Source organism: Apteryx rowi, unplaced genomic scaffold (genome assembly GCF_003343035.1).
Source record: "Apteryx rowi isolate R43461 unplaced genomic scaffold, aptRow1 scaffold_74, whole genome shotgun sequence".
NCBI lineage: Eukaryota > Metazoa > Chordata > Aves > Apterygiformes > Apterygidae > Apteryx > Apteryx rowi.
This window is the reverse complement of record NW_020451027.1, coordinates 1269145-1292297: the sequence shown is the minus strand read 5'-3', so window position 1 is coordinate 1292297 and position 23153 is coordinate 1269145. Positions and strand designations below refer to the sequence as shown.

The following is a 23153-nucleotide window of genomic DNA, read 5'->3' as shown; positions in this document are numbered from 1 at the left end:
GTCTTCCTGTGGTATTTATTCCATGCTCATGCTGCTGAAAAACATAAGAACAACTGACTAGACCCAGTCTTTTTTAGCTCAGGTGCTATTGCTATATTGGTTATTTTTCTCCATTTTGTTGATATTCTATATCTTATGTTTAATATAGTTGCTTGGCCTATATATCACTTTGACTTTTCATATATATCATTCTGAATACTTGCATTTTCTAACTTTCTCATTTTAATMTTTCCTCTGCTTTGAACTAGGAATGTTCCAAGAGGGCCAATAACGGGAAGTTTACGTTGCGGGATCTCTTAGTGGTTCCGATGCAGAGAGTGCTAAAATACCACCTACTGCTCCAGGTATTTTGTTATTGAAGTTTTAGGTGTCTGAGAGCAGAACTGTGATGACTTATCATTGGTAGAATATTAAAAAGAGGGTTTAAAGCCTTTATCAAAGGGAGGTGATTGATATTTCCATAGATTTGAGACTGATTTGTTATGAAATAAAATCCACTTAAGCGTGGGTTTCTTAGTGGAGCTCGTTCCTCAGAGCTGAAGCACGTCTGGGAAAAACAAACAACCCACAATTGCTTCCTCAGTATCTGAACCTTTTCATTCTTGCTATTTTTACAATTTTTAGTAGTGTCAAACTATAATCATGGTGTTTTGAAATGTGGACCCCCAAAAGAGGAAGCTGAACAATACTTACTGCATACTCGTAAGATGCTTCCTTGCTGTCATAAATTACAATAAAGCCCTATTTATTTTGAAATGCTTCTTGTTATAACCCACAAAGCGTTAGCTTTCACAGTTAGCCCTATAATAAGGGTGGAGAGTCTTGTAAATTTAATTTGATAGCTGTGCCAGGAGACTCATTAGTTCAGCTGCAAAGAAATATATTACTGTATTAGACTGTCATCTCTGCTGATGCTTGTAAAATGCCATTTTAAAAAGAGCTACTACTTGAATGTGAAGCATAATTTTGACTCTGCAGAGCAATATACATTCTGTATATTAAATTTCTTGAAATATTTCTATAAATGTGAGTCGTCAGTATTTTGATCAATGGAAAAAACAAAATGAGTGGTACAGCTACTTTTTAAAAAAACTTATGAGATCTGAATCATGATTTTATAATCAACCTGTATACTGTGAAAGGATATGTAATATGTTAGTATATTTTAATGTCTGAGATTACAAAAAAGTAAGTTTGTAAACACAGACAAATATTTAACAGACGAAAGAAAAAATCCAATAAAATTGTTAGAGTTGTAAAGTGAAGTATAAATACTTACTCGTTAATATTCTAGGATTTTAGAAAGTTGTTACATTAGCTGAAATGAATAATTTTCTTCTCAGATTATAAAGAAATAACAACCTGTTTCCCTAAAAGGTTACTTTTCCATGTCAGAAAAACAAAAAAGCCCTTTAATTTTCCACACGGGAAGTAACTAAAAAACGTCTTTCACCATTTACATGTGATTTAAATATGTCTTCTGAGTCAGCCTGATCTTAAGCGTAATGCGACAGTGGCTTCTTTTAGACAGCTGCGCAGTTTAGCTGAGGTTTTATTGCCGGTATACATTCCTCTCTGCAGACAAATGCATGCTTTGCAATAGGGTTATACGTTGTGTAGGAATGTGCAAATGAACTTAAGTGTTTACCTGTGCTTTCAACATGCACATACAGTAATGATCTGATGGGTGAGTTTTAAGTGCTAGACAGACCAAATTAGCTTTTAATGATTTTTCATTACTAGCTAAAATCAGTCTTTAGGCTATGTCGCAGCCATTCTTAAGCACTTGCCAATTATCTGTTTGCAGTAGTCCCTAGTAAGTTATAGGCTCTATAGGTCACTATAGGGGAGAAAATGTGAATTCTTGGGCTGTGCTATCTGTTTAAGGTGAAATTGGCGATTTTTTTTGTGGGTGAGTGATAGTAACTTCAATTTGTAAAATGGCAGCCAGTGGGTGACAAGTTGTAACTACTCTGTCAACAGGAGCTGGTAAAACATACTACTGATCCCGCGGAGAAGGCGAATCTAAAACTGGCACTTGATGCAATGAAGGTGAGTATTTGTGACAAGTATTTATATCTATGCTGCCAGTTAAAAAGGTGGTTCACAACTGTATTTCCTGGCGGAGGTAACGTTTTTCACAACAGGTCAAACAGTTTTCATAGTTCAGTGAGCTTTGTGAGTACGCTAGGGCAAGTACATAGTTGAAGGCTTTGCCCAAGTATGGGAGCAAGTTTAGCAGTTTTCTGAGCTGCAGTGTTTCCGAAACGGAGCTGTCCCATTTCTCTTTATTTCGGTGTTGGTTTGCTCTCATATGAAGAGGTGCAAAAGGCGTGCTTCAGTAATGCTGGTCTCGTTTCTCCACAACTTAGAATACATCCACTACTGTGAGGCAGTTGTAGGCAAGGTCAGTGGTTTCCCAGTGAGATGAGGACAGTTACCTTTCTTTACAAGACTTTTCTTTTGACTTCTTGGTATGGTCTCGGTGGCTCTGGCCTGGAAGGCGGGAGTATCTTTCCTGAGGTACGGTACCTGTCACCGTGCACTCACCTGCAAGTGGTAGAAACGGATGCTTTGTAGAATAGCAGTAGTGCTTTATGTGTAAGGTAATACATTATGTATCCCCCTGCACAGTGTGGCAGGAAGCCAGCACAGCACAGGCCATAGCTCCTTCTGTTGCAATCTGTACAGTCCCTGGAAAATGCTGAAGTCAGACTGGATGAGTTTTGGGTCACACAGCCATCTTGTCTTATGCCACTGTCTGCCGTGGGTGCCTGCAATACAGACGAGCTCACAAATGAGGATTTTGGCTCCTTTTGTGTCATCTGGTTCTGTGTAGTGAATGCAGAGAGCCACGGTGATGGTTACAGCAGAGGTCTGCAGGAAGCAGAACTGTCAGGACCGGGAAGAGCAGCTGTCCTTCTGCCTGCAAAAATGCAGGGCAGGTGCTGGGAATGGGCCAAAGTGCCTTTTTTGCACCTGGTGGGGTTAAAAAGGCTTCCAGTCTGGAAAAATGAGGCTCTTGGCTCCCAGGCAGAGATGCCTGAAGTGGGGGTGGCACAGCGCCGCTTCCTATGTGAAGCAGAGGCTCTTCCCTAGYGGCAAGCCATACGTGTCGGTGGCTGGGAAGTGGCTAGTATAACCCTCTTTGGTCTTTTATACATTTTCTTTTTTTTCCTTTTTTCCTTTTTCTCTTTTTTCTTTTTTTCTTTTTCCTTCTTCCTCCCTTTTGTTTTTTTCCCTGCTTTTTCTTTCTTGTTGTTGTTGTTGGACTGAAAATTAATGAACGATTAAGAAATCTCTTGCCCAAGAGGCTGGGGCAGTTATGTCCTGGCTGGCAGGAGACATGACTAGCCAATGAAAACAAAATAAATAGAATTTACGGAAATTAGCAACTCTTATTAAGGCTTGTGTCTGCAGTTACAAAAGGAACCTCACAGCAGCGTTTCCCTCCCAGCTTACTGTATTATCTTATAATAATCTCTGCCAGCACAGTAGCAGTAACCATGCAGCATAGGTATGTTGCTTCTAAAGCCCTTGGTGTGTCTGCTAGAAAAATAAAAAGTCTTTGGGAAAAGCTGCTAACAAAGTGGAACTGAGTAATTTTTACTGCCCCCCAGAATGAAAATTCTAGGGAGGATTATACTGTCAGCTTTCTTTTAGCAGCAAGAGAAGAGATTACTTAATTTTTACACCAACTCATTAAAGACTGATGTGAATGTCACTTGGATCCATTTTGGAAGCTAGTAGAATGATTTCAGCTATTCTTAGGTTCTCATAAAAACATCTTGGGAAGAAGTATCCTTTTCCCACCCTCCAAATTTGTGACCATATTGAAAGATACTGTTAAAGCAAGTTGTGAAGATCAGAATGTCTTTTCGAACTGCTGCTCTTGGCATCCCTGACCTTACCAATTACCACTCCTGCTCCCTCCTAGTCTCTAGCCATAAACAGAGAAGCCCCAGCAAATTGTCACTATTACTCAAGCATGTTCAGATGGTTTTAAAGGCATCAGTGAAATGTGTACAGTATGTGTGCTGGTGAAGGGGACAATAATGATCTCAACCTGTGACTTCAGGTAGTGTATACCCCATTAAAAGCCCCTTTAAAATCTGCTGTGTAATAGCTTTTCTTTGCTATACAACAGTAAGAGCAAGATACTACTACTGGGTGGCAGCTGCTTCTCTCCCTCCTTATGTACACACAGGCACATGGTGTGTTTACACTCTATATGCTGCTTTTGAGCAGTGTTATATATGTATTCTATATGCAGTATTTGCTCTTTGTTCTCTGGTATTGGATGTCGTTGAATGCTTTTTCAGACTGTGCACTATATAAATTACACTTCCAAGTTTAGTCTTGAAAATAAGACATTAACCAAATCCAGAAAAAGTCAGCCCTCTTTTACAATTTATTGCATGTTTTCCTATTTCTTGCTACTGAATTTGTGATTGAAAAGATATGAAGAAAGCTGTAAATATGATATAGAATGTGCAGAGGGTGTTTTTGCTTTTTATTTAGGCATACATACTGGTAATTCTTGAACATTAAAGATAACTTCTTAAAAAATGACTAAATGTGCAGATAAGACAAAGACAGAAATAATATATTAAGTGATCTGTTACAGAAAAGCTTTTCTCCCTTTTCCTGTTGATGCTCTAGGACTTGGCTCAGTATGTAAATGAAGTGAAGAGAGATAATGAAACACTCCGTGAAATTAGACAATTTCAACTATCAATAGAGAATTTGGTATGTGATATTTCTTGCTTATATAGTTTTCAATTCAATTCTGATCAAGTATATTGATAGACATATTTTTTTCCCATTTCATATGCAGTTACAGTACTCTTGGGTATGTATGCTTTGGTTGGTTTAGAACGGTATATGTATTTAAGTACAGATATTCCTGCTCACTATTTTGGGGGGCTGTGTACAGTTAAATGTATTTGTGTATTTAAATATTATTTGTATAGTGCTCCAGGTGTTTTTAAAATGGGAAAAATTTGCCCCTCGGGAAGAGGAAAATGTCATGTGTACTGATGGTTTATCAAATTTAGTTTACATGATAGTGAAATAAGGATGTGAGGTTTTTTGTTTGTTTGTGTGTTTGTTTAGACCTGAAAAGTCCTTTTTGGGGTAAAAGGAGTGGTCCTAACTTTGTGTCAACATTTTACTACTTCTGCTATGTTGAGCCATGTGTATTCCTTTTGTTTACAGAACCATTCCCTGTTACAGTATGGAAGACCACAAGGTGATGGGGAGATAAGGATAACTACATTAGACAAACGTGCAAGGCAAGACAGGTGATGGCATAAGTTCTGATGTTTGCTATTAAAACGCCTGCAGAGTAAATCTGTCTTTTTAAATCTGTGGTCAGTTAAATGATTCCTGAGAGTGCTTTTCCTTTCACTGCGCAATCACAGAGCCTATCAATGTTAAGAAAGTAAATTTGCAAGGTGATGCATGGCAAGTTAGCCATTACATTATCATCTAGGATCATCTAAGTCTCTGTGAACCTCTTGCAAGAATACTTTAAGTRTTTCTTGTTTTGTTATCCAGTATTTTAATTGCCTGTGGCACTTAGAGGGCTTTGGGTGTTGGCTTTCCAAAGTGTTTTTAACCCTTTTTATGTTGTATTTTCATAGGCATATCTTCTTGTTTGATCTAGCTGTAATTGTTTGCAAACGGAGAGGTGATAATTATGAAATGAAGGAAATAATAGATCTTCAGAAATACAAAATTACAAATAACCCTACTACTGATAAAGAAAATAAAAAGGTGAATATCTGTTACTAATTCATATAAAATATGCATTTTTGGCAACAATCAGAAAAATTTTGCAGGAGTTCATGAAAGGTATATAAAATTTATTTACAAAGTTTTATGTATTAAACGTAAGCTGATTGTTATTTGAAATGACTGTTTAAGGATTTCAACTTTGCTTATTTTGACATGATTAAAATGTTTGAGTAAGCCATTCCCAAGTGAACAGAGTTACACAATAATGTGGTCTCAGTGTTTCCAAAATCAGGATTTATATTAAGGAACCTAGAATTGCTTCTCTTTTGCATAATTGTTGAGGTGCTGATCTGTGTATTGCTGGTCTTTTTATGCAGTGGTCTTATGGCTTCTACCTCATTCATATCCAAGGTCAAAATGGATTAGAAGTTTATTGTAAAACTAAAGATCTGAAGAAAAAGTGGCTTGAACAGTTTCAGATGGCCCTGTAAGTATATTTTCGTCAAAGTAAAATCACCTTCATCACCAGTCTAAGAGTATGCAGCATTGCTTTCATATTTTAAATTTTAATTTTTATACACCCTACTAAATTGTTTTATTTGACTTTGTGAAAACAAAGCTCATAGCTGATATCTTCAGTAGGCATAACACTTCCCTGAAACTCCTCTTGGAAAAGAAAGAGGGCACTCTAGGCTATGTTTTAACATTCTGCCTTAACTTCAAAGACTGTTTTAGTAATACAGTCTGCAGCAACCGGGAGAATATTGTTTTAGCAATAAATATTTAACATAATAGTGACTTTTCCCTCATTTTTATRTTGGTTAATTGCATTTTTGAGATGATGCTGATGATTTAAGAAAGGGGATGCTAGCTTCTTTCCTAGTGTCTTTTAACTAACTTACAGTTTAGTATTTGGATCAAGTTGTTTGCTTTATTACCCGTGATTTCAAAAGGCTGATTTCCTTGGTTAATTTTAAACTAAGAGGCATGACTGTTTTAGACTTCTTAAAGTAAGTTGTTCAGATGCAGCACTGCAGATTACATTATTGTTATGCAGCATCAGCTTTGCTTCCATTTCTGATTCTTGTTGGAAAGGCAAACATTGACACCTCAAGTATTCTGATTAAATTTAAAATATGTGAACAAAGGAGTCGGGTAATAAGGAGATGCTTTGCTTTATTTAAAAAAAAAAAAAAGGTGTGTGTGGGGGAGTGAGATATTCCCAGTGAAAATAGAGAGACAACATTAATAAAGGTTATTTTAGGTGTGATTGTAAAGGAATGTGGATTGGGAAAAAAGGGGTAAGCGGGCTATAAAGGGCTGATATGACTGAAACTCATTTATAACCTATATGTATATATATTCCTTTAAAACTTTAGTTTGATGAGTGTTAATGATTTAAATGAAAAYATAAAGGAGGAGAGCCCGGGTTGGACAGATACTGTGAGGTCCTCTACCCAAGGCTCCCATCTTGCTCATTATAGCAAAGACAGAAATGATGTGTTTGGCAACAATTTCTGGGTAACATGGTGGGGGGGGATGGAAAGAGGCTTTTATTTATATGGGTGCAGGAAATAAAGTACTTTGCCTTTTCCTATCTTTCTGTCTCCATGCTCTCCCTGCTGCACTTCCTGTAGTGCCATTATTGATATTTATTTAAGTATAGATAAATTGTGTTTGAAAAGCATGAGGAACCCAGATTTATCAGCTTTAACATTACAGCTATTGATCACTCTTCAAGCCTCCTCCCCTGACCCTGAGGAGAAGCAGGGGGGAGGGAAAAATCAGCCAAGGAGTTACTGAGAGCAGTAGGAGCTATGTGTTTTCCTGGGAGCTTGTCCTCAGCAATACCCAAACGCTTTTATGATTCTCCGCAGGCCTGTTTTCATGCCCACTCACCTTTGCTTCATGTTCTCTGTGTTTTTGAGGACTTCCCCATCGCTTGTGTGTCAGGGATACCTGCTCCTTCTGCAGCTCCCAGTTTTGTGAACGGCTGGCACCCCACATAGCTTCTCCCCCCACATCTATCCTCCCAGACAACAGCCGCACCTCTGCAAAACGCTTCTCCCCCACCCCCTTTTTATTTTATTTTATTTTTATTTTTTTCCTGAGTCTCTTTCTTATAGCCTTTCCCAGACTTTTTCCTAACTGTTAGGCCCATCTGCAATACCCTCTTATCACTTCAAATACCAGGGTGTTCATGCTATAATTGCCTTTATTTTCTGTTTGTGGGTGTTTGAATGCAAGTTTTGGTGATTTTTAAACATTTTCCCCCTGTGCCTGCAAGGTGAGTGCCATTGCCCGTGCTTACAAAGCGTTAGGCCTCAGTGGGTGCTCGGTGCTGTTCAGAGGTGCGCTTCGGCTGGCGGTGATTTACTGATMTCCTGTCGCCTGTCGTCCAAGGGGAGCAGAACAGAGGGGACCCAAAGGTCCGTCRAGTTAATGTGCTACTCTTTCAGCTTGGGCAGGTGGAGTTTGTTGTTGAAAGTGAGACTGGTGGTGTCAGCCTTGTCTTTCATGGATGTTTGTCCATCTTGTGAAGCCGTTTCCCTGGTTTAACCTCCTCCTGCGTGAGACGCGGGAGCTGGAATAGCAGGTTGCTGCAGGTCAGGGCTGAACTGTGTCAGTAGGGCTGAGATGTAATGTCATGTAGTGCATTATTCACATTAGTCAATGCTTTGGTTCCCTTATATTTATAACAAATGGGACTTAAAAGAATGTTTTAAAAGAAAGCTTTTATAGTTTTCTTTTTCCTCTCCTGTTGCATGGTTTGGCTTTATAGCATATTTCCTTCAGCAGCTTTCTCCCGAGATGGATTTCCCCAAACATACCCCAGTGTATATAGCAATAATTACATTCTTATGTGTGTCGAGGCACAAGAGTTTGTATTTGGGAATAAACAAAGTTGTTTTGCACAATAGGTTGGTTGGTTTGATTTGTGGTTTTCGGGGGTCTCGTTGCCTATTGTGTAGGTTATCTATTCTGGTGTCACTCTGCTCTGAAAAGTAGCCATGATTAAAATGATGCTGCTGTTCATCATACTCAATTATAATTGCTGTGTTTACAGGCAAAATATTTCTGATTGCTTTAAAATTTTACTAAGACTGCACTACACAGTTGACAAGGGGTGAATTGGATTCTTACTTGATTATCGGAAATGATGTTGTTTACTGAATTCCCGACAGAAATCTCAGTGTGGTTTCATTGCCTTTGGAATAGCATTCTGTATGAAATTAGGTCTGTGCAAGTGTTACTCTAGGAACATAACAAGGGAACAAATCAGGATCTCATTTTTTATTTTTTTAAATTAAGAATAAGGCTTGTTTTCACTAGAGCAGTTTTATTGACATAACTATGTTAGGCTATAGTTTGTTTGTTTGTTTTTTAGGTAGTTAGATGGTTATATCAGTGTAAGAATGACAGTGGTTATGGTTACATTTCTGAAAAGGCACCTGGTGTAGAGATGCCTTGCTTTGCTTCCTGAACCTTTAAATGTATCTCGGTAAAATCCCGTTTAAGAACTTTTCAGTGTAGACAAGTCCTAAATCTACCAAAGTCAGTCAAACTGCTCCTGTGCTACAGTGGTGTAACTGAGACAAGACTTTGTCCCTGGATAGGGAGATGTGTACGTTACTGATGCAGTGTGAAGGAGAAGAGCACCGCTTTGCTGGCTGGGCTTGGTTGGAATGCGGAGGGCAGGAATAGATCAGCCCCACGCGGTTTGGAAAAGCTTCAAAGTGACAAAGCAGGGGATGCTGGTGCCCTTTTCAGACTAGTAACTGCTTTGTGTTTAGAGAGAAAACTAGTTTCGCAGACCTGTGAAGATACTCGGCCTCTTGGCCAGCTCCGTCGTTATTGTAGTTTATGCTGAGTTCGGTCACGTGGGAAGATGGGAATGATGGTCTCCTCTTTGTAAGAAATGGAGTAAACTGTTTTTATTCATATGGCACTTCTGCTGCTACAGTAAGTATTTGCTGTTTTCCTGAGACTATTGTTCAATTTAGAAAAATAGGCAATACCAAAGCACCTAATTTTTATTTCTGCTAAGAATTTCTTGCGGATTTGTAATGGGCCCTGTACAAAGACTGCATCCTCAGTGACAACGACAGACTAGCACTTGCTGCACTGAATTTGAGGCTGGTGACCTATTCTCACTAATCTCTGAAGTCAAGGCTGACTCAGCTTCTCCTGCCCTTTTTTTTGTTGTTGTTGTTGTTTGTTTTTTAATGTATTGTGTGTAGCCTTCAAAACTGGCGGTTATTTTAGAGCACTTGATTTTCTAGATGACACTAAAATGAAGTATGACATTGGGACAGCACAGTTAACATTGCAGTCGGGCTCTGGCAGTTGAAACTTCTGTAAAACTGAGCCTGATGAATTTGAGAGGTTTTTGTAAAGCTAACTGGCAAAGGCCAGGGGAATATGTTTTAACAGGAGCCTTCATATTATAAAGGCATTAGTTTTCTCTTGGTATGTCTGCTCGCTCTCACGGATGGTGATGGGAGTTTTGCATGCACAGCGAGAACATAACTGCTCTTCGTCTCCAAAGAGTAGCGCTACTGAACAGCAGTTGTAGTTAATTTGAGCAGTTGCTCTCTTGTTCTGGGACCTCTGTTCATAATAACAGATTAGCTTATAGTGAAATACCTAGCTAAGCACCTTTTTAAAGGTAGTGCTCCAAAGTACTATACCAGGAGTGGAATGCTTATATTTGATCTAGCATGTCAAATAACACTCGTTAAAATGCAGTCGTTCCATTTTTAAGATGATAATAGAAGTGTTCAGCCAAAGTACTACACACTTGTTAGAAACACAACGTATAAAGTTTGTCAGCAATGCGATAACATGCACTGTTTATTTGCTGTAAATAAGTCATTAAAAACCTCAAAAACTGATCATAAGAGTGTGAGACACTATTTTATTAGATATTTTTTAATAAAATGTCCCATCTAATCTTCTCTCTYTTCTCCTCTATTAAAAACAACCAGAACAAATATTTAATGTCCCATAATACACCTACAATTTATACATAATCCTTGATACTTTTATGTTATCATTCAGCTTATCCTATAGGGTAGGAGAGTTGATTTGGTGTTGTTTTTCTGGAAAATTCTCCTACAGGTGCTTTTCATATTTTACAAATGCTTATTTTAAAAAACTTCTGGCTAATATGTGTGTCAATGAATTTTATGCTAACCATTCTTCATTAAAAGAAAAAGCTACTTGATGATGTTAGGTTGATAATATATATTCTTGTTTCGTTCTGCTTATTGTGAGTTATGAAACTTGAAGTTGTCTTTCTCTATTGTGTAAGTGTATATACCACAATTATATTCCTTTGTCTTTGGAACTACTTAGCCAACTAATTATCAAGCTTAATTTCTTATTATATGGCAACTTCTTTTCTCCTCATCACTGTACTCTTTTGTAATTCTTTTTTATTTCATTGTGAGATAATAATAATGGATAATAAATAATAGAATAAATACTGAAAGAAAAGATATCAGTCTGACTCATTTTCACACTACACTTTTGCTTCCATCAGCTAAATATTTCTTTGTGCATAGTTCATATTTCTTGGTCGCTGTAGAGCGTGGTGCAGGTGCGTGTTGTGCTGCTCACAATGGCAGCAAGACCTTTTCCTTGGAAGGCTGCATATTGGATTTTCACACTGACTTAATAGCTGAATCCATTAGTGTAATACAGTATGCCATATCTTATGCTGATCTGTGCTGAATTTAGTTTGTCATCGTGATGTCCAGTTTGCTAATTTAATTAGGTCTTTCTCTCATTTCTCACTGTGCTTCCTAATCTACTCTAAACATTGCCTTCAGCAAACTTGGCTTCAATCTATTTTCCTAGATAGGAACATGTTATACAAAAATGCAATTTAAAATAGAATTACAGAAAAACTTAAGTTGGATGGAGGTTGCCTGCTCCAGTCTCCTTCCCGAAGCAGGGCTAAGGTTCCTCAGGGCCTTGTCTAGCTGAGTTGAGTACTGCTGGATTTCAGGATGCGCAGACCAGTATTGCAGAGCCTCATGTAACACTGTTGTAACACACTTATTAATAAGGCTTTAGTCCACAACTCTTTCACCAATTAAAAAGTGCATGAAACCATCTTGCAGGCAAAGAAAAGACTGTTTTTAATGTACTTAGTTAAAATTTCACCTTTGGAAGTACTATGATTGTATTTTCTGCTTTGACGTTGTTGAAATTTCAGTGTTGTCATCATGTCTGATCAGCCATGTCTTAAACATCAATGGGAAACACGTGGCCACTGTAGTGATTGGGGTATACATTAATTGTCCTCATGTAGAGAGTTAATGAATCTGAAATAAAAATTTTTTCTTTTARTTTTATATCCAAATAAAAGTGATTTCAGATGTGAAAGCTGCACAGCCCTCAAAAAAATTTTAAAAAGTGTGTTAATTTTAACTGACCTATATTATGTTTCTAGGTTGCTATACAGTTTGTGCAGCAGTTCAGGTACAATCTAGTCTGTTTTTGAAAATGCTTCCTTTCAATTAGGCATCAGTGCAAATTCTCTAACTCAAGGGAAGCCGAGCATATCTGATTGAAAGGAAATAATCCTGAGATTCACTGATTCTCAAACCTGAGAAGTGTGTGTATCACATTTTAGATTAGGCAAGCTATATACCTTGTAGATAGAACTCACTGATTTTCTAGATTTTTAAGTACAAGACACAGGGTAGGTGAAAATTCTTCTCTTACCGATTATCATATCTATTTCCAAATTTGCTTTGCACTCTGCGACTAATGACATTGGTCAGATTCAGCTCAAATAGATCTGTTCCCTCAGATACTGCATTAATAATGCATATGCATTAAGACTCCTTCTGAGAGAATATTTGAGCTCTGACATATTGAACATTGACATATTAAATTAAAGCTTTCTTATCAGAGCATTTTAAAAGCCTTAGGTATCTGCTGCATTTTTCAAACAGCCTGGAAGGGTGTTTCACTTGTAACAACCTCACACAGGTTACTAAAACAATAAATAAAGGTGTGCCTTGGTTTCTCAATCAGTATAAATATTTCAGTACTGCAAGAATGAATGCCAAATTTGTGTCATACCAAAGAATAATGGTCTTTGCTATGATTATGGTTGGTTTTTAGGTTTACAAGCTGCCATTCCCAATATATTTGTAATTACATGGTTTCTGTAGATTATTTCAGACAGCAAGAACCATGTGGAGATTCTATGTGTGATTAAGAACATAGTGTAAGAATAGCATAGAATGTGAAAGCAAAAGAGAATTTATGAAAACTGTATGCATAAACACTTGGAGATAATAAATATACTTTGGTCTTCTGGTTAACAAAAATAAAAGATTTCCCAGTCCTTATGTTTTCTGTAATTATACAATTTTATAGCATGTGGGGCATATTACTATGAAAACTAGTAAGTATTTCTTAAAATTCAGGGTCAACATGAAATAAGTTTGTCATGGCATCACATCATAAAAGTAAAGTACCAGTAAAAGTATTATTTATTAAATACTGCTTTTGCATAAGATATTAGGTTTTTTCAGTCTCTAAACATGTAATGTTGCATTACATGTATGTCCTGATGCTTAAATTATATGAACAGATGCCCTAGTTTCTCCATGCAAGCCAATGCTACTTTTTTTTTTTTTTGTCTCTGGTCAGCAGATTTAGGTGTTTGTCCAGTAACATAGAGGTTTATGGCCATACACATCCCCTACTTTTACATTATTTTTACTCAAACATAGACGTTTATCTTTGGCTAAGTGTAAATCTATGGTAAGACGTTTACTTCACATTTATCAAGGTGAGCAAGTTATAATTACTCTTACAGATCCAAATTTACATAGCTTTCAGAAATAAGAGTCAGCCAGTGAATGATTAGAGTAAGTATATAAAGTATTGATGCTTTTGATTTATAAAAACTAAAGTGTGACAGAGCTTTGTTCCTGTCAGGTGTTGCTCTCTATAAATATTACATATGAATAAATTAGCTCAAAGCAACTCATTTCCCATAGTTTTTATGGAAATAGGCTGATAAGGACAAAGGAGAGCCATTAACTTGTTTGAAACAATGCACTACGTTTCCAAAAAGTTAACATGATAATCTCCTTGATCTCAAAAAAGCCACTCATCATATGATCAAATAAGCAAATTTCCTAGCAAAGTCTTAGAAGTGAATTGTGCATTCTTGATCAAAAGCACAATTTACTTGTGATATGGTTAATTTAATTATACAACATGTCTTCTTGATGGAGACTCTTTGATTGTGACAAACCAAGAATGTTTGAGTGTTTGCATATGGAGAATTTGCATATGGAGAATTGATTGATTGATTAATTCAGTAAATAGCATCTTCAAAGATGGTTCTGAAATATAACAGCCTAGCTGGAACAGAAAATGAATTAGCTGCAAGTAATCAGCATTGCTCTTTGAGAAGAGAAGGTGGAAAAGAAGCTGAAAATTGCCCTTTGTGAAATGGCATCGTCTGTCTCTAGGGAGAATACCCTTTTAGAATACTGTTTCCTTTCTTATCCTTTTTACAGTAAATCTAAAAATCCTTGTAATGATCCAAAAAGCATCACTTATTTGTATTTATGTACCTACACTCGCATTCGGTTATTTTATTACACAAATGCCTTACTGTCAAATGAGAGAATATTGTACGAAAAGATCAGTTGAAATGAAGAATGTTGCACAGAGCAAAAGGAAGGAAAGGATGGTGCAAATGTAAGGTGGCTGCTGCTGCTGCTGCTGCTTGATGGCAGCGTGCTTCCAAGGGAAGTCTGCTGCATGTCAGAGCACTTGGATGTCCCTTGGGACCAACTTTTCATGCAGCTCTTTGTATGAAGTTTGTCTGAAAGCTTTCTGTCTTGTTTGTTTTTGACAGTAGGATACGTGGTTTTCTGTTTCGTAAGTAACAACATGAACAGCAAAAGTTAAAACATTAGGCAATATGACTAGTGTTATCTATATTTTATTGCTTAATGAAACTTTCCAAGATTTTCTGACGTGCTTAGTATCTAGTTGTCATGGCTAACTTCCAAGGTGCTTAAAATTTTGAAAGCAGGTCACTTTGGTAACAAAATATAAAGTTTAAGTTAGGATGTTTCCTTTTGAAAATCATTTCTGTCAAGAGTTAACAGCTTAGAAATAGTTATGGCAGATCTGGGTATATTGATGCATTTCCTGCAGTGATATCAAATATCGCAACATTAAGTAAAAATGAAAATTTCTAGTGTCCTTAGATATTAACCTGTGCTGCTGCCTTTATAGATAGAGGGCATGACTACAGCATCAGATTTCGTGTCACATACGCTCTAAAGTGTTCTTTAGTGGTTCGTGCTCAGGGTGTCAGCTCAGTGTCCTCAGTTCTCAGCAGTTCTATTTGGAACATTTTAAATTATTATAAGCATAACATGGAGTGCAGAATAACAACAGAGCTCGAAATGCAAAGGTCTTACTCAAGGTTGAGAGTTGAGGAGAGTTCAAGGTATTGAGCTTTATCTGAGCTCCCTGTAGTATTTCTTCTTTTAATACTTAAAACAGTTGCAATTCACTACACACTCCTTACCTGATGCTTCATGCACCTGCTTATTTTTTATGCTTCTGTGCTCACAGGTGGGCATACCTTAACTATGATTCTCTGAAACCAGGTTTTAATCAAGTAAAAAGGCTACTCAGTTTAAAATATAGTATACTTTTAATATCCTTTTAAAGTTACGGTATGTTTTTTTATATGCAAAGAGCTACGTACAACCAAGTCCTTTGTAATTTCTTTTGGCATAACTGTATTTATTGAAGTGGTTGATATGGGAAAAGGAACTTCAGAACCTAACCTGAATAGCATTTCTGTAAAATTGAGTCAAAAAAAAGAAATTGAGATGTACTGTTAGAACTTCCTAGCATGTTTTTCCCTTTTGGGGCAAAACTTTCAGTCCTTTGGAAGGAGCAGCTGTCTCACGGTCCTGGTACGCAGGACAGGTGACTCTGCGGGCAGCCAGCTCTCCGTGTGCAGGCGCCCGTGTCGGGGCGCTCGCTGCTGTGCTAGGTCACACCGAGAGAGAAGAGCAGCTTGGGGGAGCGCGGCTGCGTGAAGGGGAGGCTCTTCCTCCTCTCTCTAAGCTGCCGGTCCCACTGAGCTATGACTGTCTGGAGGAACATCTCTGGACTTAAATGACACCTATGAGGTTTATCATCTGTCCCCTGAGAATAATGGCTAGATTCGGTCAGTGTTTATATTGCTGCTGCTTTCTCTGTATTTTTAACAGAAGAGACTATGTGCTGAAGTGTCTAGGGTCAGTGCCTGCTCTTGTTGAAATCCTGTCTTGTTCTGCAGCTACCTCACTTTTCAGAGGACCTTTCTTGATCCATTTGCAAAGGATTACTTCTGCATTTACCTTTGACTGTGGAGTATTTGTTCTTTACTTTTTCAACTATATGTGCTATGATTCCTGCAATTAAACACATATGTACTTTGCATGGGGGAAGTGTGATGTGCATGTGTCTGAGGGATATCACATGTTTTTCAGGTTTGCTTCTATAATACATTTTCCCTTCCAGTTTAATTAGATTGAAATTACTTAAAGTCTGTGAGGAAGAAGTTGAGTTGTTAATTAAGTACTCCAGAGAAGCAATTTTTCAACATTAATTGAAATGTTTGTAATGGGTCTGAGCAACACCTTCACAGTGGCCTTGACCTGGAGAGGTGGGAATCTGCACAGGTCTTAATTGCTGAATTCTAGCTAGTATTGAAAAGCTGCCAAGGAAGCAATTAAAAGAAATGGTCCTTAAATACAGAGAGAAAGAAGAACTAGTCACTAGTGGAGAACAACATTGGACCTAGCAGGCAGATTGATTTTGAACTGGTACTGATAAAGGTAATAGTAAATAGATTCAGAATAAGAGTGAGGTGWSTCTKYCCCYMSCCYCCTCCCTTTAACTCCTTGCAGAACGTGAAGCCACAAGATGCTAGACTTCAGGCTCTCTCTGCTTCTGGGTATCTTCTTGTCACTAGTGCCRTATTATGAGACTGACACCCATAACCAGGAGGCCAAAGACTCCAGACTCTAGTTGTTCCTACTGTTTGCATTTTATAATCCCGTATTTTCTCTTCTGTGTGCTGTCTTTCAGTGCAGGCCATGTTATTTGCATTTCATCCATTTCTTACTGAAAATTTAAATTTGCTTTAAGAATTTAATTAAGTTAATCAGGGCAAATTTTTATTTTATTCCTTAACTATATATTTTTTAGATTTGTAGGCAGCCGGCAGGCTTTCATTAATTTGCCYGTGCAAGACAAACTTGAGACAATAGTTCTTCAAGTCTGTAAGGCTAATACTGAAACACCTGAAAGGCAACTGTTCCTTTGAGAATCTCCAGTAGAAGTAAAACATCCAAGGGAAGACATATTTAGTATGTTAGAGTTTCTGAAATAAGGATTTTTGATCATTTATATCTTCAGAAATACATCTTTTCTGAAAAAAGAAGGCTGGGATTTTGATGCGCTTACTTGCCAAGTGGGAAAATGGGAAGAAGAAGCTATAGTAAACTATCCTTTAGCCTTTTGTTTATTTAGTCTCTTGGGATACATTATCAATAGTAATTACATATTTAGTATAGTTCATTCTGGAGAAAGATAAGATGGAATGTTGGGGCTGAAAGTTTAGTAGTTTTCCCAGTGCAATTTATTTCATAAGCTTTAACTATGTAGAGAAAGTTAAATCTATCGTAAAGGAAAGCATATTTGTGCCTAGCACACTGCAGAAATTACAATTCATTTGTTTAATCCAACCTCCTGTTGTGAAAGGTGGTACTTACAGTTTTTTCTTGTGGAAAACAAACATAAATGTAAGTTTGCCAATAAAAAAATTAAACTGTTGCTATGTGGTAGCCAAATACATATTGTGTGCTATTGAAATGCATTCTCATCTTAATGTTTGTTGTCAGAATATGGTTTTGGTTAAGTTAAGGAATGCCAGTAGCGCATCCCGTCTAAGTCATTTGATATCAATGTTTTTTTGATGTTACATTTTTCATTGTGGTATGCATCTTGGAAATGTTTTAGAGCTGAAATGGTCAAAATTCAGTTTTGTAAAATGAGGTACAGAACTTGCACTGAATTGCTGAGGTTCATCACTATTTTGACTTCAGCATTAGTGTTTTTATTATGACATGTGTGTCTGAAAGTTAAGAGTTACATTAACTTTTTGAACTGTTATTTCATCTGCTATAGGAAATTAGTAATAAATTATACTTTAAGCTGTTGCCTTTTATTCATATATACAATATTTTTTATTTTGAGGTAGGATAGTGCAGAGAATTTATTCCTTATTGTTTAGGCATGGGGATGGGTACATAGATGTGTGTCCATCTGACAAGATAATTTTGAACTGTCTGTAGCATTCTCTGTGGCTAGTCCTGCCATTCATCTAGGTGGAGACTGTTCCTGGCAGGAACTCTAATTGCAAAAGCTTGAGGGTGACTGTTGAAAACGAGATGCTTTCTGACACCATTTGTAAAGGTGTTGTATTAGATGAGTGGTTGAGGACAGAGTGGCCTGTGCAACAGTTTATTCTTCTGAGATGTAAGATTCAAAAAAAAGAAATGACACTGCAAATTTGGAAAGTATTTTTAAAGGGGAACTTTCATAAGCACGATGTCAGCGAAAAATCGTGTGAGATACCTGGATAACTCTTTACTACACTGGATTCTGCAAACTTTATAGAGAAAAGATTTGTTTGGAGGTGCAGGATTCACTGAAGATGATGGCTGGTCTGATCCTTGAATGGTGGCTCAGGTGGCTGATGCAGAGACAAGGAATCCTGCATCCAGGTGATGAGGAATAGCAAGACGAGCGTACGAGCTCTCTGGGCTGCTGGTGTAGCAGTGAATTGGTCCCTGTGGGACTAATATTCTGCAAGTAAGTTGGAAAGAGGAAGATTTACTGAGAAGGCTGAGGGGCAGCCCAAGGATGTCACTGTGGTGCCTGGAGTAAATCTGGGTAGCGTGGTGTGCAGGAGCAGGCATTCCTGGCTGTCCCTTACCAAAACTCTGCGGCTGAATGGAGGGGAGAGTTGGACCGATTCTCCTGGTTGCAGGTGCACTGTGTTTCTGTATCCTGACGTTGTGTCCCTGCTAGACTAAAGGAGCTGTAACAGCCGGGGGAAAAAGGAGAAGGGGGAAGAAAGGAAACTAGTTCCGACTCCCAGTATTGCTAGTAAAAATAAGAGACAGTGTTTTGCTATAAAATGAGAATCACATTCTCATTATTTACCTCAGATTAAGTATTCCTGACATATGGGTGACTTCCTGTTCCTGCCCCTCACCAAGATGGTTCAAAAGCAGGGAGGAGTAACACACTTCCTTCGTGGTAAGCCTGGGGCACTCCATAGTAAAGCTTGTGGTGGTAGGAGTGCCAAGGAGTCTTTCAGGGAGCTGTTCTACTGTGCCTGATGGAGAAGGAACCCAGTCAAAGTCCTAAATTGTATTTCCTAAGACTAGCCACAGAAATTCTTTCAAGCATATATATGATTTTTTGTAACACTTGTGTGTAGGTTCCCTTTTTCTCGCAGGAAATTTTCCTTCTAAAGACAATATTCTTAATATTCAAGTAAAATTAATAGTGGCTTCATATTCTTTTTTTTTTCCTTCATCTCAGAACATGACTATATGTAGGGAAGTAGGAGGGAAAAGAAGGTTGCAGAAGCGTGATGTTTTCTCACCCTGTTATTGGAGCTCTGATGTGTGTTTTGAGAGTATCAGCGTAGCTCTTGAATACTGTAACTAATAGAGCTTCTCTTTTGGTTGGAAGTGACTGAGGAGAGTTGTGCATTATGCTGTGACTGTTGTTTTTCCTATAAAGTTGTCAGCTTTACAAAGGCCTTGTGTTTTACTATATACAAAAATTCCAAGAATGCGATATTCAGTGTCAAAGGTTTTGTTGACAAAAAATTTCCTATGGTCTTTGGGGTATTTGGGCATGGACAGATTCAGATGAGCTGTGGTTTGTCTCTAGTTGGAAGCTTGTGTGTGGTATCAGATACGTATACTGTAGATGCATTATTTTAAATTTATTCAAAAGTAATATATTGACATGTAAAATATCAAAATCTATTCATCAAGTCTCAAACCTTACCTTAAAAGACTTGCAACTTGATATATACTGCTACAGTGCATCATCTCACGCTATCTCAGACTAGTCTGATGTGACATGTAATGTGACAGCAGAGCCAGATTTGACATAATGCAGCATGACTGATCAGGTGCTTGAATGTGAAAGAGTTTTCCTGGCCGCAGTTAGCACTGTAATACCTATTTTTATAGAAAGCTTCCTTTCTCCCACCTCCCCGTTCACAGTAGATTCACATTTGCTTTATTTTTGTTGTATTTTTATCTGGGTTTCATTATATAATTAATTATCTTTCCATATGGTGATAACTTTACAGTACTCTGTCTTTGAAGTAAGAATGTTATTTCTGGTTTTGCACTATTCTCTTTCTACTGCCTTTATCAGAATATTAACAACTGGAAACTTTGCTTTTACATTAATAAAGAAAAAAAGAAAAAAAGCTTTCTGCAGAGAGGGGATATGCCTTCTTGCCCAGCTTGAAGTAACTTGTAAGGATGTATGTAAATATTAATGTTTTTAATAGACTATTTATTTCTGAAGAGACTCATAAGAGATAATGGGTAAAATTCTGATCCCTTTGAAATCAGTGATGAACTCGCAAATTTGAAAATATATTTTTCTGATGTGTAAACTGAAAGAAAACACCTAACATATTCCTGTTACTGTTTCACCTCAAATCTGAGACAATTAGGATGAATGATTATTAAGTAGTAGAAAGGAAGAGACATAAGAAAACTAAAACGTTGCACTTCTCAATGAATGTAATGGCATTGTCATTTTAAGACAACTATTTGGAAGTATCTTCTAAGTCTGCACAGGAAGAATGATTGGGCAGCAGGTTGGGTTTCTTCTCTTCTTGCTTCTTGCTCTCTCTGCGCAGGAATCTCTGTGATATGCAGAGTGGGCTCCAGTCCCTTCCAAATTCATTTAATGTATGGATGATGTGCTTCAGTGGCATCTCCTTTGATTCACTAAGCTTTCATTGTTAGGGATTGTTAGGCTTTTCCTTCTGGGTGATGTGGCTTCGGGCAAAGTGAAAGAAAAATGCTATCTTCTGAGCAATGGACGGACGGGCTAGCAAAATTCAAAAAAAAATCCCTTTGGTTTATGAACAGTTGCCATATGCTCCTAAAAGAGCTAGTCAGGCTCATGTCCTTTAAAAATAGATATTTTAGAGGACCGTCTTGGTAGTTTGCCTCAGCCAGGAGGCCTATCTTCATAAGGACAGAGATGAAGTTGGATGTCAGTGAATTGATAGGGAGTATGAAAGATTTGTAGGTGGTGAAGAAAGTACAGGTCTTTCGATAGAAAATTTATCAAAGTAATCTTTAGAATCTTAAAGTCACTAAACTAAAACATTGTGAGACTTAAACTTAGAAGATTTCACTTTTTATGATGTATTTTTATGATCCTTAAGAATCCAGGCATACTTGGAATGAAACTAGGTCGTCCTGTAGGTAAAAACAGACAAGATAGGGCAAAGGTTTATTGCAGTTTGTATTCCTGTCTACACAAGTAGGACAAATGTATCTAAATTTTAGCATACAGAAGGAAGCCTAGCAAGTAAGTCTGTTCATCTGGATAAATCTTGTCTTGTTTAGGGCATTATAATCCAATATCTAATCCGTAAGTGGAATAAAACAGCATATGTTTAAAAGAGGTGGAAGCTCTTGTGGCAGCTCTTCTGTGAAGGAATAACTGTATTTGCCAATTTATGACTCTTCTTTTGGGGCATCCCCCCCTCGCCCCCCAAGAATAAATTTTTCTATTAAGAATTTAAAAATAAAACTGAATGGCTTTATAAAAATATAAAAACACTCAGATATTACTTTTGATGTAAGGAGGAATGAATCCAGTGTATTGTCTTTTGTTCTGTTAATAGCTGGTATATTTTCAGTGGTTTACATAAATTTGAATCTTTGTGGAAGATAGCCTGAGAGAAGAAAGTAAGAGAATTTCTTACATACGAAAGCTATATAGTCGTATGTTTGTGTTTAACCATGTGAGACTAATTTTTCCTGTTCATACACTATGCTCATTATTTTTGAAGATTGATCCTGTTCTAATGAAATGGGTGGAAGTTCTGTCCTTGAAAAATGACCAGGTTGTTAGTTTAATTTGATTTGCTTTTAAATCTGATGAGTCTCTGCACGTTAAGCTGATACTTTTGACATGGTTTTGCAAGCTATTCTGGTCTGAATCAAATAGTATATAAAAAGCAGCTTTTTGGGAGAGTGCAAGTACTGCTATTTGTACTAGAGAGCTTTCAGGATTGTCCATAGTTTTTAGGAGAGGTTTTAGCAGAATTGGTCCTTTTGCAAACATGGTGTAGAATACAGGCCTTGCCCTGCAGAGTGTAAAATCTAAAATACATTGTTCCTCTGTTAAAGTTCTTCCATTTGGAGATTAACTTTATCCAGATACTTGTACCTTCCTCCTCTGAATGGGGTAGTATCCGTGCATGGTTTTATTAGATGTGGTATTGGCATCTTGTTATGCATAGCACAAAAGAGAGACATTACTGAGCTGGTTAAAACAGTGCTGATTGTAAGATTATTCGTAAGCATAAAAGCAAAATCCCATTTGCTTTTTGAGTTCAGTTTCATTTTCAGCAAGCAGGTTGGAAGGCTGACCTCTCTGACACTAAGTACTTACACAGTTGCTTTAAATATTTTTTCATAAGCCTTCAGTCACTCCTGGAGAGATTGATGCTTGCATGCATACCTATATTCATGCGTCACTGCAATTTGTGGCTGCCCTATGTTTTAGTCTCAAAGTTACTTATAATACATAAATATGAAGGTTATCTAATAAATATCTGAATAAATATAATAGCTGAACTGGTAATTTGATGTGCCTGAGAGCATCTGGGGTTGTTCTTTTGGGTATTGTAGACTATGGCATTCTTACCCTCTGTATTTTTTTTTCCTGTTTTAATTCTTATGCATCATTATACCTCTTTAGCAAGAAAAACACCAGAGATTTATGGAATCCTAAACATTCCAGTATAAATAGTTTAGTTTAAAATATATTAATCCATACTGAATCTATTTTTTTGTCTTGCATAGTCTAGCTTACCTACTGTTAAGTTATGCTCCTAGCGTTTCAGTATTCCCATTTTTGACAGTGTTAGCTAGTTGATTTTTTTTTTAATATAGTTTGAGGATGTTATTGAATTAAAAAAGAAAACAAAGCAGTAATAAACTCCCCCCCCCCCCCGGCAAGTCTTGGAAATGGGGAAAATGTCAGAAGATTTGAATGGATTACTTAATAAT

At 37.3% G+C, this 23153-nt stretch overlaps 1 protein-coding gene across 1 annotated transcript in view; it reads left to right on the top strand.

Annotated features, from left to right (window-relative positions):
• The window catches only part of VAV3 (vav guanine nucleotide exchange factor 3), a 173213-nt gene that overhangs the window by 76094 nt on the left and 73966 nt on the right, over positions 1 to 23153 (top strand). Inside the window, exons 10-15 of the mRNA XM_026087902.1 lie at positions 249 to 344; positions 1984 to 2052; positions 4663 to 4749; positions 5218 to 5303; positions 5646 to 5778; positions 6117 to 6226. Coding sequence (XP_025943687.1) covers positions 249 to 344; positions 1984 to 2052; positions 4663 to 4749; positions 5218 to 5303; positions 5646 to 5778; positions 6117 to 6226 — 581 coding nt within the window. The remainder of the gene's footprint in view (positions 1 to 248; positions 345 to 1983; positions 2053 to 4662; positions 4750 to 5217; positions 5304 to 5645; positions 5779 to 6116; positions 6227 to 23153) is intronic.